Genomic DNA, 13,621 nt, shown 5'->3' on the forward strand with positions numbered 1-13,621 from the left:
GGGGGCCTGTCAGGGGGCAGGGGTGTGTATAGGGGTTGGGGCAGTCAGGGGACAGGGAGCGGGAGGGGGATTGGATAGGGGGTGGGATCCTGGGGGGGCGGTTAGGGACGGGGGTCCTGGGAGGGGGCAGTCAGAGGACAAGGAGCAGAGGGGGTTGGATGGGTCGGTGGTTCTGAGGGGGGCAGTCAGCGGGCGGGAAGTGGGAGGAGGCGGATAGGGGGCGGGGTCAGGCTATTTGGAGAGGCACAGCCTTCCCTACCTGCCCTCCATACAGTTTCGGAACGACCCCGATGTGGCCCTCGGGCCAAAAAGTTTGCCCACCCCTGGTCTTAGGCCTCCATCCTGCAGTCAGATACAGGGCCTCTGGACAGTCACAGGGGTTGACACTGAACAATCTGATTCCAGGGTTTAGCTCTGACTTTTTCTGGGTATTTTCCAAACCCCCTTTTATTACCCATCTGAAAAGCATCTTTTATGCAAGGTATTCATTATACATTTTCTTTACGAAGGGCCCAACCCCCTGCTCCACCTGCACCCTACAAAAAACAAATCTGCCACTAACTTCAATGCAAAAGGAGCCACAAATAACAGTAATAATCTAGCATGCAGAAAAACAAAAATGTCAAGAATGAGACTGCAAACTCTTTCTGAATGCGAATGCAAACCAAAAAAAAATTCTACCCAACTACCCCTAACAGCAGCATCTCACTGAGAAAGAGTCCATCTCCATGAGCAATCACTTCCTTGGGGCACTGCATCTTGATCATTTTTTAAAAAAGAGAATGGAGGTATGGGTTGAATGGGATGTGAATTCTATACACTTCCCCTGCCCGCTCCCCTCCTCTCTCTCTCTCTCTCCAGACTTCAGGGGGAAAAAAATAGCTTTTAGAAACCCGAGCTGTTGTTTGCGCAACACAATCACTTTTTTTTTTTTTTTTTTTTAAAGCGACTGGGTGTCTAGACGCCCACGTGATTGGGGGCCGGGGCTGGGCCGCGATACTGCGCGTCACCGAGGCAAAGCAGCGAGGAGGAGGCTGTTGGCTGGCTAGAGGGAAGAGCTGGCGGATGGCAGCAGCGGCAGCCGCCCAGACGCAGAGGCAGAGAGACCCTGGGCACTGCTAGGTAATAGCCACCTCCATTTGGAAACCCCCCCTCCTCTTCGCAGGCCACCCCCTCCAAAGGACCAGGAACTCCCCCTCTCTCGCTTCAGGGAAGAAAGAAGGTGTGCGTGGGGGAGACAGGATCTTCTCCACTGAGCTCACTGTGAAGGAAGAAGGGAGTGGAAAAAAGGAGGGGAAGGAGGAAAAAAAAAAAAGCAAAGCAAACCAGGCGAGCCAAGCGAAAGGAGCTGCTTTTTTTGTGAGTGTGTGTGTGCTGTGTGTGTTGGTAGCCGATGCAAGGACTGGAAAGGCTGCCTTGGAGGAGGGGAGCTGCAGCCAGAAGAGAAGGACGAAGAGCTAAAGGCTGCATTAGCATTTACTAGAGAGAGAGCGAGACAGCGGAGAGACTGGGGGGGCTGGTGATCATTTCAGCTCCTGTCATTATAGGATCATCCCCTGTCACTTCTCACCCGTCCGTCGCTTTTATTTTTTAAGGGCTGGGTGGGAGGAGAGGTGGGGGCAACTGTATTTAAAAAAAACACAAAACCTGTCCCTAGCTCCTGGTCTTTCTGAAAGACAGGCGGACAGAGAGGGAGCGGATCAAGCCTTTTGGAAGGAAAGACAGACTCCCCACTTTTTAAAAATACATAGATCTATATTAGCAACCGCCTTGAGGATTTTTTTTTGTGTGGATTAAAATCTTTGATAAGAAGAAGGAAAAAAAGGAACAGGACGAGTTGGGCTTTTTTTTTAAAGGATGTAACACTCTTGGATGCATTTTTATTTTTTAAAACATTTTGATTATTAATTCAAACGTCCAAATTTTAGGGTTTTAAAAACATGCTACGTTATTTTGGCTCTTTTTTTAAAAAAATCCACCCTATCTTATAGAAATTCCTTTTTTCCCAATCCCCCCCAAAAGCTTTTTTGATGGAATCTGTGGATATGTTATTACTAAGGAAATAGTTTTTTTTTTTAATCTTGTGCCTTGGTTTTGCAACAAAACATTTTTGGGGGGTGGGGAAGACCTTTATTATTTCTTTTTCTTTTTTATTTCTAACAGTCATCCTCGTCTGAAACCAAATGTGATCTAAAGGTTTTGCAATCGCTTTGACAGACCGGCAACGCGAGAAGATCTGTTATTCCCTTCTCTGTTTGGGGGGCATGTTTTCTGCAATTCTTCTGTTACACTGAACATTGATCCTCCCCCATGTCTTTCAGTTTATATTTTTTCCCAGTTCCTATATAAAGGTGGAAAATAAGATTTTCAGTGGATTTTTGAAGGATTTAAGAGAGACAGAGGAACCCCCCCAACCCTTTAAGAGACTGGCATATGTTACAGATTGCTTTAGTTCTTCCACCACCACCACCACCAACAACCCTCCTCCCCACTCCATCCCTATCATTTCAGGCTGCTTGTGTTTGCTGCCTGGACTCGGATCCCGGATTCTTCATGATTTGCGGACGACATGCTCGTTTTTTAGCCGGGAAACCTTCTTCTCGTCCCGCATGTTCAGGACCAAACGATCGGTGCTCGTCCGGCGACTCTGGAGGAGCCGTGCGCCCGGCGGCGGGGAGGAGGAGGAAGGTGAGCCCGGTGAAACAGCAGCGGACGGCCGGGCGCATGGGGCTGGAGGCGGCCGGGGCTGCTGCATGGGCAAGTCGGGGAAGATCACCAAGGCTCACCTCGGCTCGGAGGCGGAATTGAAAGCGCTGACCCACGCGGTCCTGAAGAGGCTGAAGGAGAAACAACTGGAGGTGCTCTTGCAAGCGGTGGAGTCCAAAGGGGGCGCGCGGACCTCCTGCCTCCTCTTGCCCGGCAAGGTGGACTCCAAGCTGGGTCAGCATTGGTACTCTCTCCCTTTGCTGCTGTGTAAAGTATTCAGGTGGCCAGATCTCAGGCATTGCTCGGAAGTGAAGAGGTTATGTTGCTGTGAATCTTATGGAAAAACTCACCCGGAGCTGGTCTGCTGCAATCCCCACCACCTCAGCAGGCTCTGTGAACTAGGTATGGCTGAAGGCACACACAAACTCAGAGCTGGGGTGGGTAGGGGTGGCGAACGGGGGGGACTGTTGTATGAACAGAAAACCGGGCAGGGATAGTACAAAATTGGTTCTTAGGATGGACAGATGATCTAGGATATTGTCTGTGTTTGTGACACACATAATGGCCGAGGCTTCCCACTTTTACTCCGGCAACATTCCCACGTAATCCTATGGAAGTGTTGTCTGAGTTAGGGTTGCAGTTTTTGCCTGCCTCTCTTCTGGCACGGCGGGTTTTCTCTTTGTCAACGCCGTGTGTGAATTCATACCTGCCGTAAAAGAAGGATGTGGTTCACTACTGTATTTGTGGAGGAGGCTGTGTACAAAAAGGGAAATGTGTAGGTGCCTTGAACCCGTCAAATGATATTCAGAAGATAATTTTGCCTTATGTCGGGCTGGTGTTTTGCAGAGGTCCCAGGGAACAGTCATAATCTAGGTCTGCTTTGCTGTAGAAAATGAATCCCTTGATCTAATGTTTAACAGAATTCCCAGCCAGTCTGGGATTTACAAAGCAACCCAACATTGGAAGTTAGTGGTTCACAAATCCTCCACCACCCCTTAACAAGAGAACGCATAATTTATGGGTTCCAGTTTGTCCGATGCAAGCATGCTTCCCTCTCCTGCAGTCAGCAGACTTCGCTTTCCAAATAAGACCCAGAAAAGTTTCACAGCGTTTGATCCGCCAGTGGCAAAAAAGAAAAAGAAGGAAAGTTTTCAAATGCCATTTTCTTTTGTTAATGGAAATGGGTTGTTGTTGTTGTTGTTGTTTTGGCACGTTTAACTCCCATGCTACCTCCCCGATGGCCTAAAAGAGCGATCCCTGACTTGCATTCCACCCCCCGCCCGTGTTTAAACATTGCAATTACTTGTAAACTTTGCTTAGTTGGTGTAGAATAGAAATCATCCAGTTCTGAGTAGTGGGTAGAGTTGTGGGAGGGGGAGAGAGGTAAAAAACGGCAGCACTTGGTTTTTTTTTTTCTTGCCACTTCTTTTTTCCCTTTTCTGTGAAATGTTAAATGTGTGTGCAGCTAGCAAGGATTATCTGGCAGTCTGGATCAGTTGGTGATTTCCAGTGCTGGAGTGTTTTAGCCGAGCCAAGGAGGCCCTGATCAGACAGCCAGAGTAGCAGATAGCAAGGAGACTGGCGCCAGGCGGCCCCTTTTGTTTATCTGACAGCTAAATATCAAGGCAATCACCGCCTAGCTGCCCTGCCTCCAACCCCCAGAGCTAAGACAAACAGTTTTGCTAAAAGAATGCCACTGTTATCATAAGTTCCTATCTTTTTTTCTCATGGCTCTGCCTTTATTTTCTCTGTGCTTTTCTAATTCCAGAGTCTCCCCCTCCACCCTACTCCAGATATCCAATGGATTTTCTCAAACCAACTGGTAAGTAGACCTTTAAAAAGTAGGCTACTGTCTTCAGATAAAAAGGGAAAACATGCCTTTCTCAGGGGGGATGTCTCCTTCCTTTGTTATATTTCTTACGCATTTCACTTTTTGGCTGTTTCTGTGGGATTTTTGCCCCTTTGCCACCCCAATGATTTAGTATATGATTTGGCTAAGAAAACCTCTAGTTTTAAAACCCAGGAACTATAGTAGGTAGTCCATTTACATTGTTGCCTTTTCTAGATGTACTTGTACCAAGTAACTTGAAAACTCAGGATGGGTAGGCACATAAAAATAATGTGAGTCAGTAGGTTTTGCCAACGTTGCTTCATGAATATCTGCAAGATGTATAAAGTCTTCCTAATTCAGTTTACAATTGTAAGTAGTAAATGCAAAATGCATGACTTGTCAACTCACTGTATTTGAATTCTAATGGAATTAGATTGGTACAAGGTACAGCAAAGGATTCTAGGAACATTAATTTTTGTTGAATAAGGATACAAATAAGTGTTGGCAAATGTGGTTGTATAAATCTTCCGTTTACAAAAAAAAAATCATCTGTAATTAAGCATTACCAAATTAAAAAAATATGGAGGGGAGCTAAAAGTTTCTAACATAGCTCTTCATGCCTGTTGCTTGTAATTGAATGGCATCGTGCCAGGGCAGAAGCCCATTTGAGGCTGGCACCAAGCTCTGTTGCGGTTGTCTGCATAAACTTCTGGTTGGCAGCAAGCTCGCCCTGTGTTAGATAAATAGGACAGGCACTGTGGAAGGAGACAGGTTTAGTGAAAATCGGAAATGGGGATGAAATCAGGGAGGCGCAGAGCTCCACCAAGCCCCTTCATATCTTTCTGAAGATGAATGAATGGATCAAAGTATTGATTATAACACAATTGTCTTTCTGGTTGTGTCCTAAAGTCATGCAGCACCATATGTAAACTTAGTACTTTACTTTTAAAAAGGGAGTTTAAAATAGCTTTGTTCCTCGGTTTGTTCCAGTTTCAGGGCTGTTTTTCTAAAATAGCTGATTTTCTAAAATAATTGCTATTCAGTTTGTTGAAGTTGGCTAGTTTCTGAAGTTCAAGAAATGTTAAAACCCCGAGGGGCTTGCCTGATAGGTTTCTCTTTTCATTTTAAAGTGTCTTTTAGTAAATGCTATTAAAAGTGGGGAAGGGGGAGTGTGCTGTAAGTTATGAGGATATTTTAGAAACCTGGGAAATGAGCATAGGGCCCCATCCAGATGAGTGTCTCTTGTGATGTCAACTCCCATTGAAGTTAAGGTGCTTAGCACCTCATAGGAAAGTATTTAGTGTCTTCAGTACTGGACCCTTTTAACCAGGTTGATTTTCTCCACTGTAAACTCTGATTAATATAAGGAGTTTTCTCTTTCCATGTGGAAACAGACACAGCTGCTTAATAAATGAATGGGTCACAAAGCATATAATATTTTGCCTGAGCATTAAAGAACACTAGACAAATGTTCACTAATTAATGAGGAGATATCCGTGTTATTATATCCTACTTCCCTTACGAGTGCTACTTACATTTACTAGTTGCTTTGATTTTAAAGGATTGTTTCTTTACACAGGCAAAGAGTCTACTGAGTAGTAAAGAATTTTGTTATTAGAGAAAGAGAGTTATCATTTAGACAAATTCTCGAATGGATAACAGAATGGTTCCATAGAAACTTCACGTGCTTAGATTTGCATATGTAATTTCCCCCTAATAATGACTTTTTGCATAGGGCATAAACTAATTTGTAAAGTGTTCAGGAGGATAACAGCCAACATAAAGCTATAGGAAAGAGGGGTTAATGATTGCCTTCAGTTTCCTGGAAAGATGTTAGGATAAATCTATTAGCAGGGTTTAAACATCCAATCTACCTTTGCCAGGACCTCATTTTCAGTTAGTGGAGTGATATATTTATTCATTAGCAAGTGTTGACATAAGGTAGCAAAATGTGTGTAAACAGAAAAGCCGCAGAACATGAATGTGCCATTTCGAAAGGAAAAGTTCTTCGTATCAGCCAATAGGAAGTGATTAATGCTGCCAATCGGAAACTCAAAAACAACTGGTTACTCACCAAAAAGTTTAATTAAAAAAAAAAATCCGTTTGGCAGTTGAACTCTGAATAATGTAATACATGGAACAATGACAGAGACAAACAGAAGTCTATAAGTCTGTCATTGCAGGTGGTTGTTACAACTGCTGGCTTCTTTTTTTTTCTTTTGCTTCCTCTTTCATCAAAGCTGTTGTTGAGAGAATGAGATACACAGACATTAAGTTCTCTATCATTGCTATCTCCTGTGGCTGACAGAACCTTGCTGGGATCCTAGGTGACCCAAATTCATATATTTCCAAGCATTGTGTCAAATATTATTTGCCTTAGGTTGGTTAAGTGAGAGAGAGGAATATTAGCTTACAAGGGAAAGGTGTTCAAATCCGAACCATTTTAAGCAAGAAGGAGTCCTGTCCTCACTATTCACCAGCGTTCCACCTTTGGGAAAACAGGAAGAGAATGTAGACTGTCCAGGCATGGCAAAGCCATTTTACTAGCACAGTTAAAACAGTTAGCAAAGATCTTTCCATTTACACCTTGACAGTCTAGAAGAACTGTCTGTAGCTACTGCTAAGGAGAAGTGTATCTAACAGTAACCTGGACATCTCACATTGGTATGAAGCATGGTAGTACCAATAATAATACTTACGCACTTCTGGTTAGGTCCTGCAATCCTTCACAGAAACACACAATTCCAACGCAAGTGAGGGGGACTAATGCATGAGGAGGGGTTGCAGGATCAGGCCTTTACCTAGCACCACTCATGCAAGTATCTAAAAGCTTTTATAAATGTGAATGAAGCCTCCTAGCCCCCCCTGTAAGTTAGCTTATTAATACATTAACTGTACAGATGGGACAGCTAAGAGTCAGGAACGTTAGGTGACTTGACTAAGGCCACACAGCATGTCTCTAACAAATCTGGGAACAGACTCCAAGATGATGTGCAGATTTGCTGTGCCTTAAATGATTTTCACTAATTCTCTTACTAAGAACCTGAATCTGCAGTCCTTCATTCTTTCCCATTAGCTTCAGTGGCAGTGTTATCTGCGTTAGGACTGCAGATTCAGACCCCAAATGAAAATGCTCACTGGGGATGGGAGGTTGTCGGAGATGTCCTTGACTGGTCTGATATGCAGAATTTTAGAGGCAACGTGATGGGGGTTCAGTACAATGAACTCTAAAGTAGAGAGGCTGACATACTGTTTATCTAAAAAAACCCGGTTGCTGTTCCATGCTGATGAGCTTTAGCAGAGTGAAACGCGTGTCCATGGTTTGCATCCATGAGCGGGGTAACCATGACTCTTTCCATCACCTGGGCTTGGATACTGGTGGCCCTGCGTGCATGTTACTACTCGGAATGCTCTCCTGGCTCACAGCTAATTTATAATAGTTCTAGTGTTTGAATTTGTGAAGGTGGCTGGTCCCGCGATTTAACAGTGTGTATTAAAAGGTCCTATTCCTTTTCTCTTATTTCCTTTCACCCCACCCCCAAAGGCTGTGTATCAGGCTGACCTGTCTTTACTGGCCGAGGCTGGCTGGATATGCTCCCTCTGGAGGCAGTCACAGAGGTCTCCCAAGAGCAATATGAGGTGCTTTCCCCCCACTTCCCCTAGGGGGTGAGCATGACCGAATTCTGGGGTAACTTAGCTCTGGCTCTAACTCTCCACTCCCCTCTGCTTGAGAGAGTATATACTCTGGGCACTAGACTGGATGGTCGTCCACTGACTTCTGTTTGCAGGGGAGAGTTAGGATCTCTCGTGTGTCTGTCACCTGCATATTAGGATGCAAAAAACTCCTCAGGCTAAGCATCTAAGGCCCGTGGATTGCTCGTGGTCCTCAAGTGTTGTTGATTTTAATAGGAATTGAAGGTGTAGCAGGAAATACGGCACACCTCTCAGGGCCAGGCCCCTAGTCTCATTACACTGTTGATGTGAAGAACATGATTTCATGTCGTTTGGAAATGGCGCACTTTACAAAGAAATCTGGGGTGAAAGGGCTAACATGGAGCAACTTCAAATGAACCACTCAGTCCTGGAGCATTTCAGTGGTATAAAAAAAATATTAAAAAATGACAGTGCTCCATACCAGCCAGAATGAGGGCTGGATGATGCTAAGCAGGCAAGGCTCAACTGGCCAAGGGTTAACGCAAGGAACAGGAAAGGGTCATCATGCCTTTTGCATAGCCTATGCCTGCTGGGGTGTGAGAGAGAACATGAGCAGTGCATTCAGTAATGGCTTATTCTAAAGTGAGGCCCGTGTCCAAGCGCAGTTCTCGGTTTAAATGAATTGATAAAAGGAATTTTCTGCTGGATATTAGGGAGTGGGATCAATTGAAGTGTGAAGAGGGACCAAATCAGTGGGCAAAGCTATGCTCGGGCAAAGGTCCAGGCTTTAGGGAGGCTCTGAATAAGGCCTGATTTCTAATGTGCAACCTTGAGGATGAAACAGAGAGCTGTTCTTTGTGTTTGAATTCAAACTGTAGGGTTACTTTATCTCCACAGCAATTTTATGGTTAGGATTGTGTGTTTTTAAGTGAGAAGAAGTGGACATATTGCTATGACTGTCTCCTGCAGTCTTGAGGAATAGATCCCAAGTTACTTAAACATGTGTGTCTGCATTGCTAGCAGAAGAATCTTGTTATATTTGACCCTAGAGCAAGATGACATATAAGGGGCAAATTATGGCTTTTTGATGTATGGCACAGGTCTCACATTGACTCCCAAGTGGGAGTGCGACATGTTCATGTCAAGGCAGATTAGAGCTGGATATGAAGCACTAGTCTGTAGTACAAACCAGTACCATATTTTTGACACCTGCATTCAGAAAGGTGTGAGTGTGTTGCGGGAAAGCATCAGCAAAAACATTTGAGAGCGATCTCAAGGGAAAGATACAAGGGAGTCATCTGTTCAGATAGACAAGCGGACAGGGTTAAAAAAAAGCATATTTCCTTAGAATATAGAAAACAAACTAAAAAACATTTTAGAAAGTGTATAGTATACAGTATTTCACAAGTAAGTCCATTTCCTGTCTCCCCTATTGTTTTCAGTTTGATTAAGTGTATCCTGTTAAACTGTATATTCCTGTTATGGATTATACTTTACTCTGATAACATGAGATTATACACACACACGTTTTTTCCTTAGGTTTTCAGTAGTGAGTGCTTGGGGAAAAAAATGTGGGGGACAAAAAACTCTAGCTTTGGTGCTGTGGCCCTTGCTAAAGAGATGGTTTGTAGCTGAAATGATGCAATTTAGGGTGCCTTAATTTTGCGTAACCAATTGTGGCAACTTGCCAGCAGCCCAAGGGTTGCATGTACATTTAGATTTTTTTTTTTGACGGCAAATGCCTTCAACCACAGTATTTCTTTATGTTTGCATCTTCCCTGATAGATGATTAAAAATTGCTTGTGTGGGTTCATCTGCAGTAAAGAGGTTGATCAACATTGACCTCATGCTGCAATTATAGAAAGGGGGCAGTTGCAGTTTTTGGACACCAGGGGGCCAAACTTTGCCCCTCCCTGAATTGAACACTTCTAAATGTCAAGAGTAATAGCTAATGAGACAGATTCCTTTCATCATAAAAGCCCCTTCAGTGGTGCATGGAGAGAATTTGGTCCAGGCAGGCCTTTTTGGTGCATACACAACACGCTGGGGAAGCCAAGTAATTTACAGTCAGTGGAAGGGAAAATGTATATGAGTTCTTAATGAAACTAGCAAAAAAGACAGGAGCAAAGGAGTAAAGTTGACATTGGACTATTTGTGACAAAAGTGGAGTATTATTTTTCTCTCTCTTTCAAATTTAATATTTCTACCTGGCCAACCTAGTTGTGTACTAGATTCAAGGTACAAAGCAGCCGTTTAAACTCTTTCGGAGCTCTGTTAGTTACTTAAAAGATGGGAGACCTGATTTCATTAACCCGTACTTGGACAAAAAGATTCCAGCCCTTATATAATTCTTGCGTGCATTGAGTAATGATTAAGTGGTAATGCAGAGTTTAGACAAGGGTGATGAGTTTAGGGTGGATATATTATGATGAATGGCAGTGTCTGTGCAGACAATTAGTAATAGCTTCCTGTTGAACACTTTGGAATGTGTGTTCTGTTCTTGACATTGTTTACAGCGTGCTAAGAAACTAACATATATTAATTTCTTATTTTTTCCCTCTGCTGCAGCAGATTGTCCAGACTCTGTGCCTTCCTCCACTGAAACAGGGGGAACTAATTGTCTAGCCCCTGGGGGGCTTTCAGGTAAGACATTATCTGTGGTATGCTTTACTCACTCAGGACTCTTTACTCCTAGTGCACCTAAAGTGCCTGTTGGTTTTAGGCTGTGAATGAAGTAAGAATGATGCTGGGACAGTATAAGATTACAGGTCACTTAGGCTAGAATTTTCAAAGGGGGAATTAGGTTCCCAGTGCCCACTCACTTTCAGCAGGAATTGGGCACCTGGGGATGAATGGATGGACCTTATGGGGAAAAATTGAATTTTGGGAGTGGTTCACTACAGGGTATAGATTATTTATAGAGAAGTGAGCAGGTGAATTACAACTGTATCCTTGTAGAAAAATTCAAGGTCAGTCCCAGCCCTTGCCTTATTTACACAGGTGGTACCTTTGGTTTCAGTGGGGCTAATTGTATAGATAAGGAGAGCAGTATTTGACTGGTGGTCTTGAATCTTTGTAGGTTTTTGTTTGGTTAGCGTAACTGGTTTCTGCACAGCCTTCTGGCTACAGTACATTCAATAATGGCATCAGTGGAGTATATTATACCCTTACATGAGGACAACTGATCTAGTAGGTGTTTTCCATTCCAGCCATTGTGTTCCTGTATGATACTAGGCAATGGTTGCCTGCGACCTGTCTATAATAGGTTAGCAATCAGCTGAGAAATATTAGGGCAACTTTCAGAGTAGCAGCCGTGTTAGTCTGTATCCACAAAAAGAACAGGAGTACTTGTGGCACCTTAGAGACTAACAAATTTATTAGAGCATAAGCTTATGCTCTAATAAATTTGTTAGTCTCTAAGGTGCCACAAGTACTCCTGTTCTTTTTATTAGGGCAACTGTATATGCATTTTATACATCGGGGGCTATATTGTATTTCCTTCTGCATGGGACTGGCAGAGTGATAGAGAGGGCACATGGGCGCCCATGCACAAGGGGTAGGTATGTACAGTATGGCTCTCAGAGTGGCTGGCTAGTAACATGGCATGATCTGGGGAGATCTGTTGTGGTGTCTCTGCACAAGGATTGCTGTGTTGAGGGGAGAACATTTGACTGCACCTTTTGTACAAGTGTATGAAAGGACATTTCCCAGTGCCCTGCTCTCAGCACCCATCAGACCTCTTTGGCCTGATTTTCAGAGATGCTATATCTCCACAGCTGGGGACTTCAGAGAGAGCTGCAAATCAGGCCTTTCAAAGGTATAATACCTTATTCACCTCCTTTCTTTCCCCACTACAGCTTTGCCTTTCAAGAGGCATGGCTGAGTCCTAAATGCAGTTACTAATACTATGACTTGTATTATGATAACCAACCATAATTTGTCTGAAAATACGTACTTGCATGGTCTCGTGTAGGTTGGAAGATGCTTTCCTCTGTCAGTGAGTCTCAGTGATTTATGATTTGTGGAGCATTTACTCAGTTCATTGCCCTGTGATGGGAATTTTAGAAATATGTAGGTTGCTGGTTGCTGCTGGTGTGTGTGTGTGTGTGTCTTCTCTCCAGGAATTGCATTTGGTGTGGATGTCTTTAAGTGAGTCTTGTTTGTTTTTCTTTCAGTGTAATATATACCCTGCCTGTTATTTGAGAGGGAAGCATATTGTTTGTTCAAAGGCCCTAATGAGAATTAATCAAAGGAAGGGGGAGAAGGGCAACTTGTGGTTGGTCTCTCTCTCTTTTTTTGGAGGGGGCTATTGGTGGCTGTAACTTTAGGGAAGAAGGGTGGAGGGGGGAAAGGGTTGGAGAAGGGAGATTGGAAAGAGAACAGAAACAAGAAGTAAAACAACACAATAAGGATGTTAGATCATTTTTTTTCCCTCGTGAAATATGTGGGGTGGGTGGAGAAGGATTGAGTTCCACAGGATACCACATGAAATAAGTAAAGGAAGTACTAGCTTTTAAAAGGGGGCTTTCTGAAAGGTTTGTGTTATTGATAACATCTCGTCTGTCTAGTCTGCCTCTGAAGGGACAGAGGGAGGTGGGGGTTTGGGCTGCAGGAAATAACATAACTTGCCTATGAATGCCTTCTTTAGGAGTTTGCTATGGAAGTTTAATTTCATAGCACAGCAAGAACTGACAAAGGTACTCTACATGGGAAAGGTTTATTAAAATATTCTCTCTCACAGCTTCCAGAAGAAGGCACTGTTCCTTTTGGGGTATATATATATATTTTTGGTCTTGGGTTATCAAAAGTTTTCCAAACCTTCCCAAAACAGGGGAAACTTTTACGATCATTAACCACTCTTTCCCCCCACCAGTGTAATTGTAGCCATTTAGTTTAATGAGGAGCCGATAGGAGTGTTGACTCATGAAGGGATACGGTTAGCTATGCAAGCCATGAAACAAAGCCGAATGCCTCCACATGAAAGAGCATTTGTTTTGAATTTGCTCTGATTTACTGGCAACTTGGTTCCACACACAGAAGTGCAGCTCTGAAAATTCCCAACTGGAGAGACCCAGTCAAGCAAGGAAAATAAACCGCACTTTGCAGCAGTTCTCTAAAGCTAACTTTCTCTTTTCTTTTTCTACAAGCTTTGGTAGCAGAACAGTGTATTTGAACAGGGCTTTAATGAGCTATTGTCAAGGTGCACTTGGAGTGTTTTATTTCTGTCTGAAGGGAAAAGCTGTGTCTTATCTCCATTTAAACAGACAATGGTGTCAGATGCCATACATAAAGCATATCCTCTCATCTTCTTTTCACTCTTTAGAACTGGTGAGTTATATGGTGAGTTGCTTTATGACTTTATCCCAAAAGGATGTTTCACTGGATTTAAAAAAAAAGCCCCAAATTGCTGTGCATCTGATTAGATTGTTC

General features: G+C 43.5%; 1 protein-coding gene across 3 annotated transcripts in view; it reads left to right on the forward strand.

Annotated features, from left to right (window-relative positions):
* The first annotated feature begins 1,027 nt into the window (after nucleotides 1–1,027).
* The window catches only part of SMAD7 (SMAD family member 7), a 41,622-nt gene continuing 29,028 nt past the window's right edge, over nucleotides 1,028–13,621 (forward strand). The window contains exons 1-3 of one of the 3 annotated variants that reach the window (XM_054032886.1): nucleotides 1,028–3,108; nucleotides 4,475–4,528; nucleotides 10,763–10,834. In XM_054032886.1, coding sequence (XP_053888861.1) covers nucleotides 2,610–3,108; nucleotides 4,475–4,528; nucleotides 10,763–10,834 — 625 coding nt within the window. In that variant the 5' untranslated portion in view covers nucleotides 1,028–2,609. Of the gene's footprint in view, nucleotides 3,109–4,474; nucleotides 4,529–10,759; nucleotides 10,835–13,621 lie in introns of all 3 variants that reach the window. The other 2 variants (XM_054032885.1, XM_054032887.1) reach the window with 2 other exon arrangements.

The sequence above is a fragment of the Malaclemys terrapin genome, chromosome 6, assembly GCF_027887155.1.
Source record: "Malaclemys terrapin pileata isolate rMalTer1 chromosome 6, rMalTer1.hap1, whole genome shotgun sequence".
NCBI classification, from domain to species: Eukaryota; Metazoa; Chordata; order Testudines; family Emydidae; genus Malaclemys; species Malaclemys terrapin.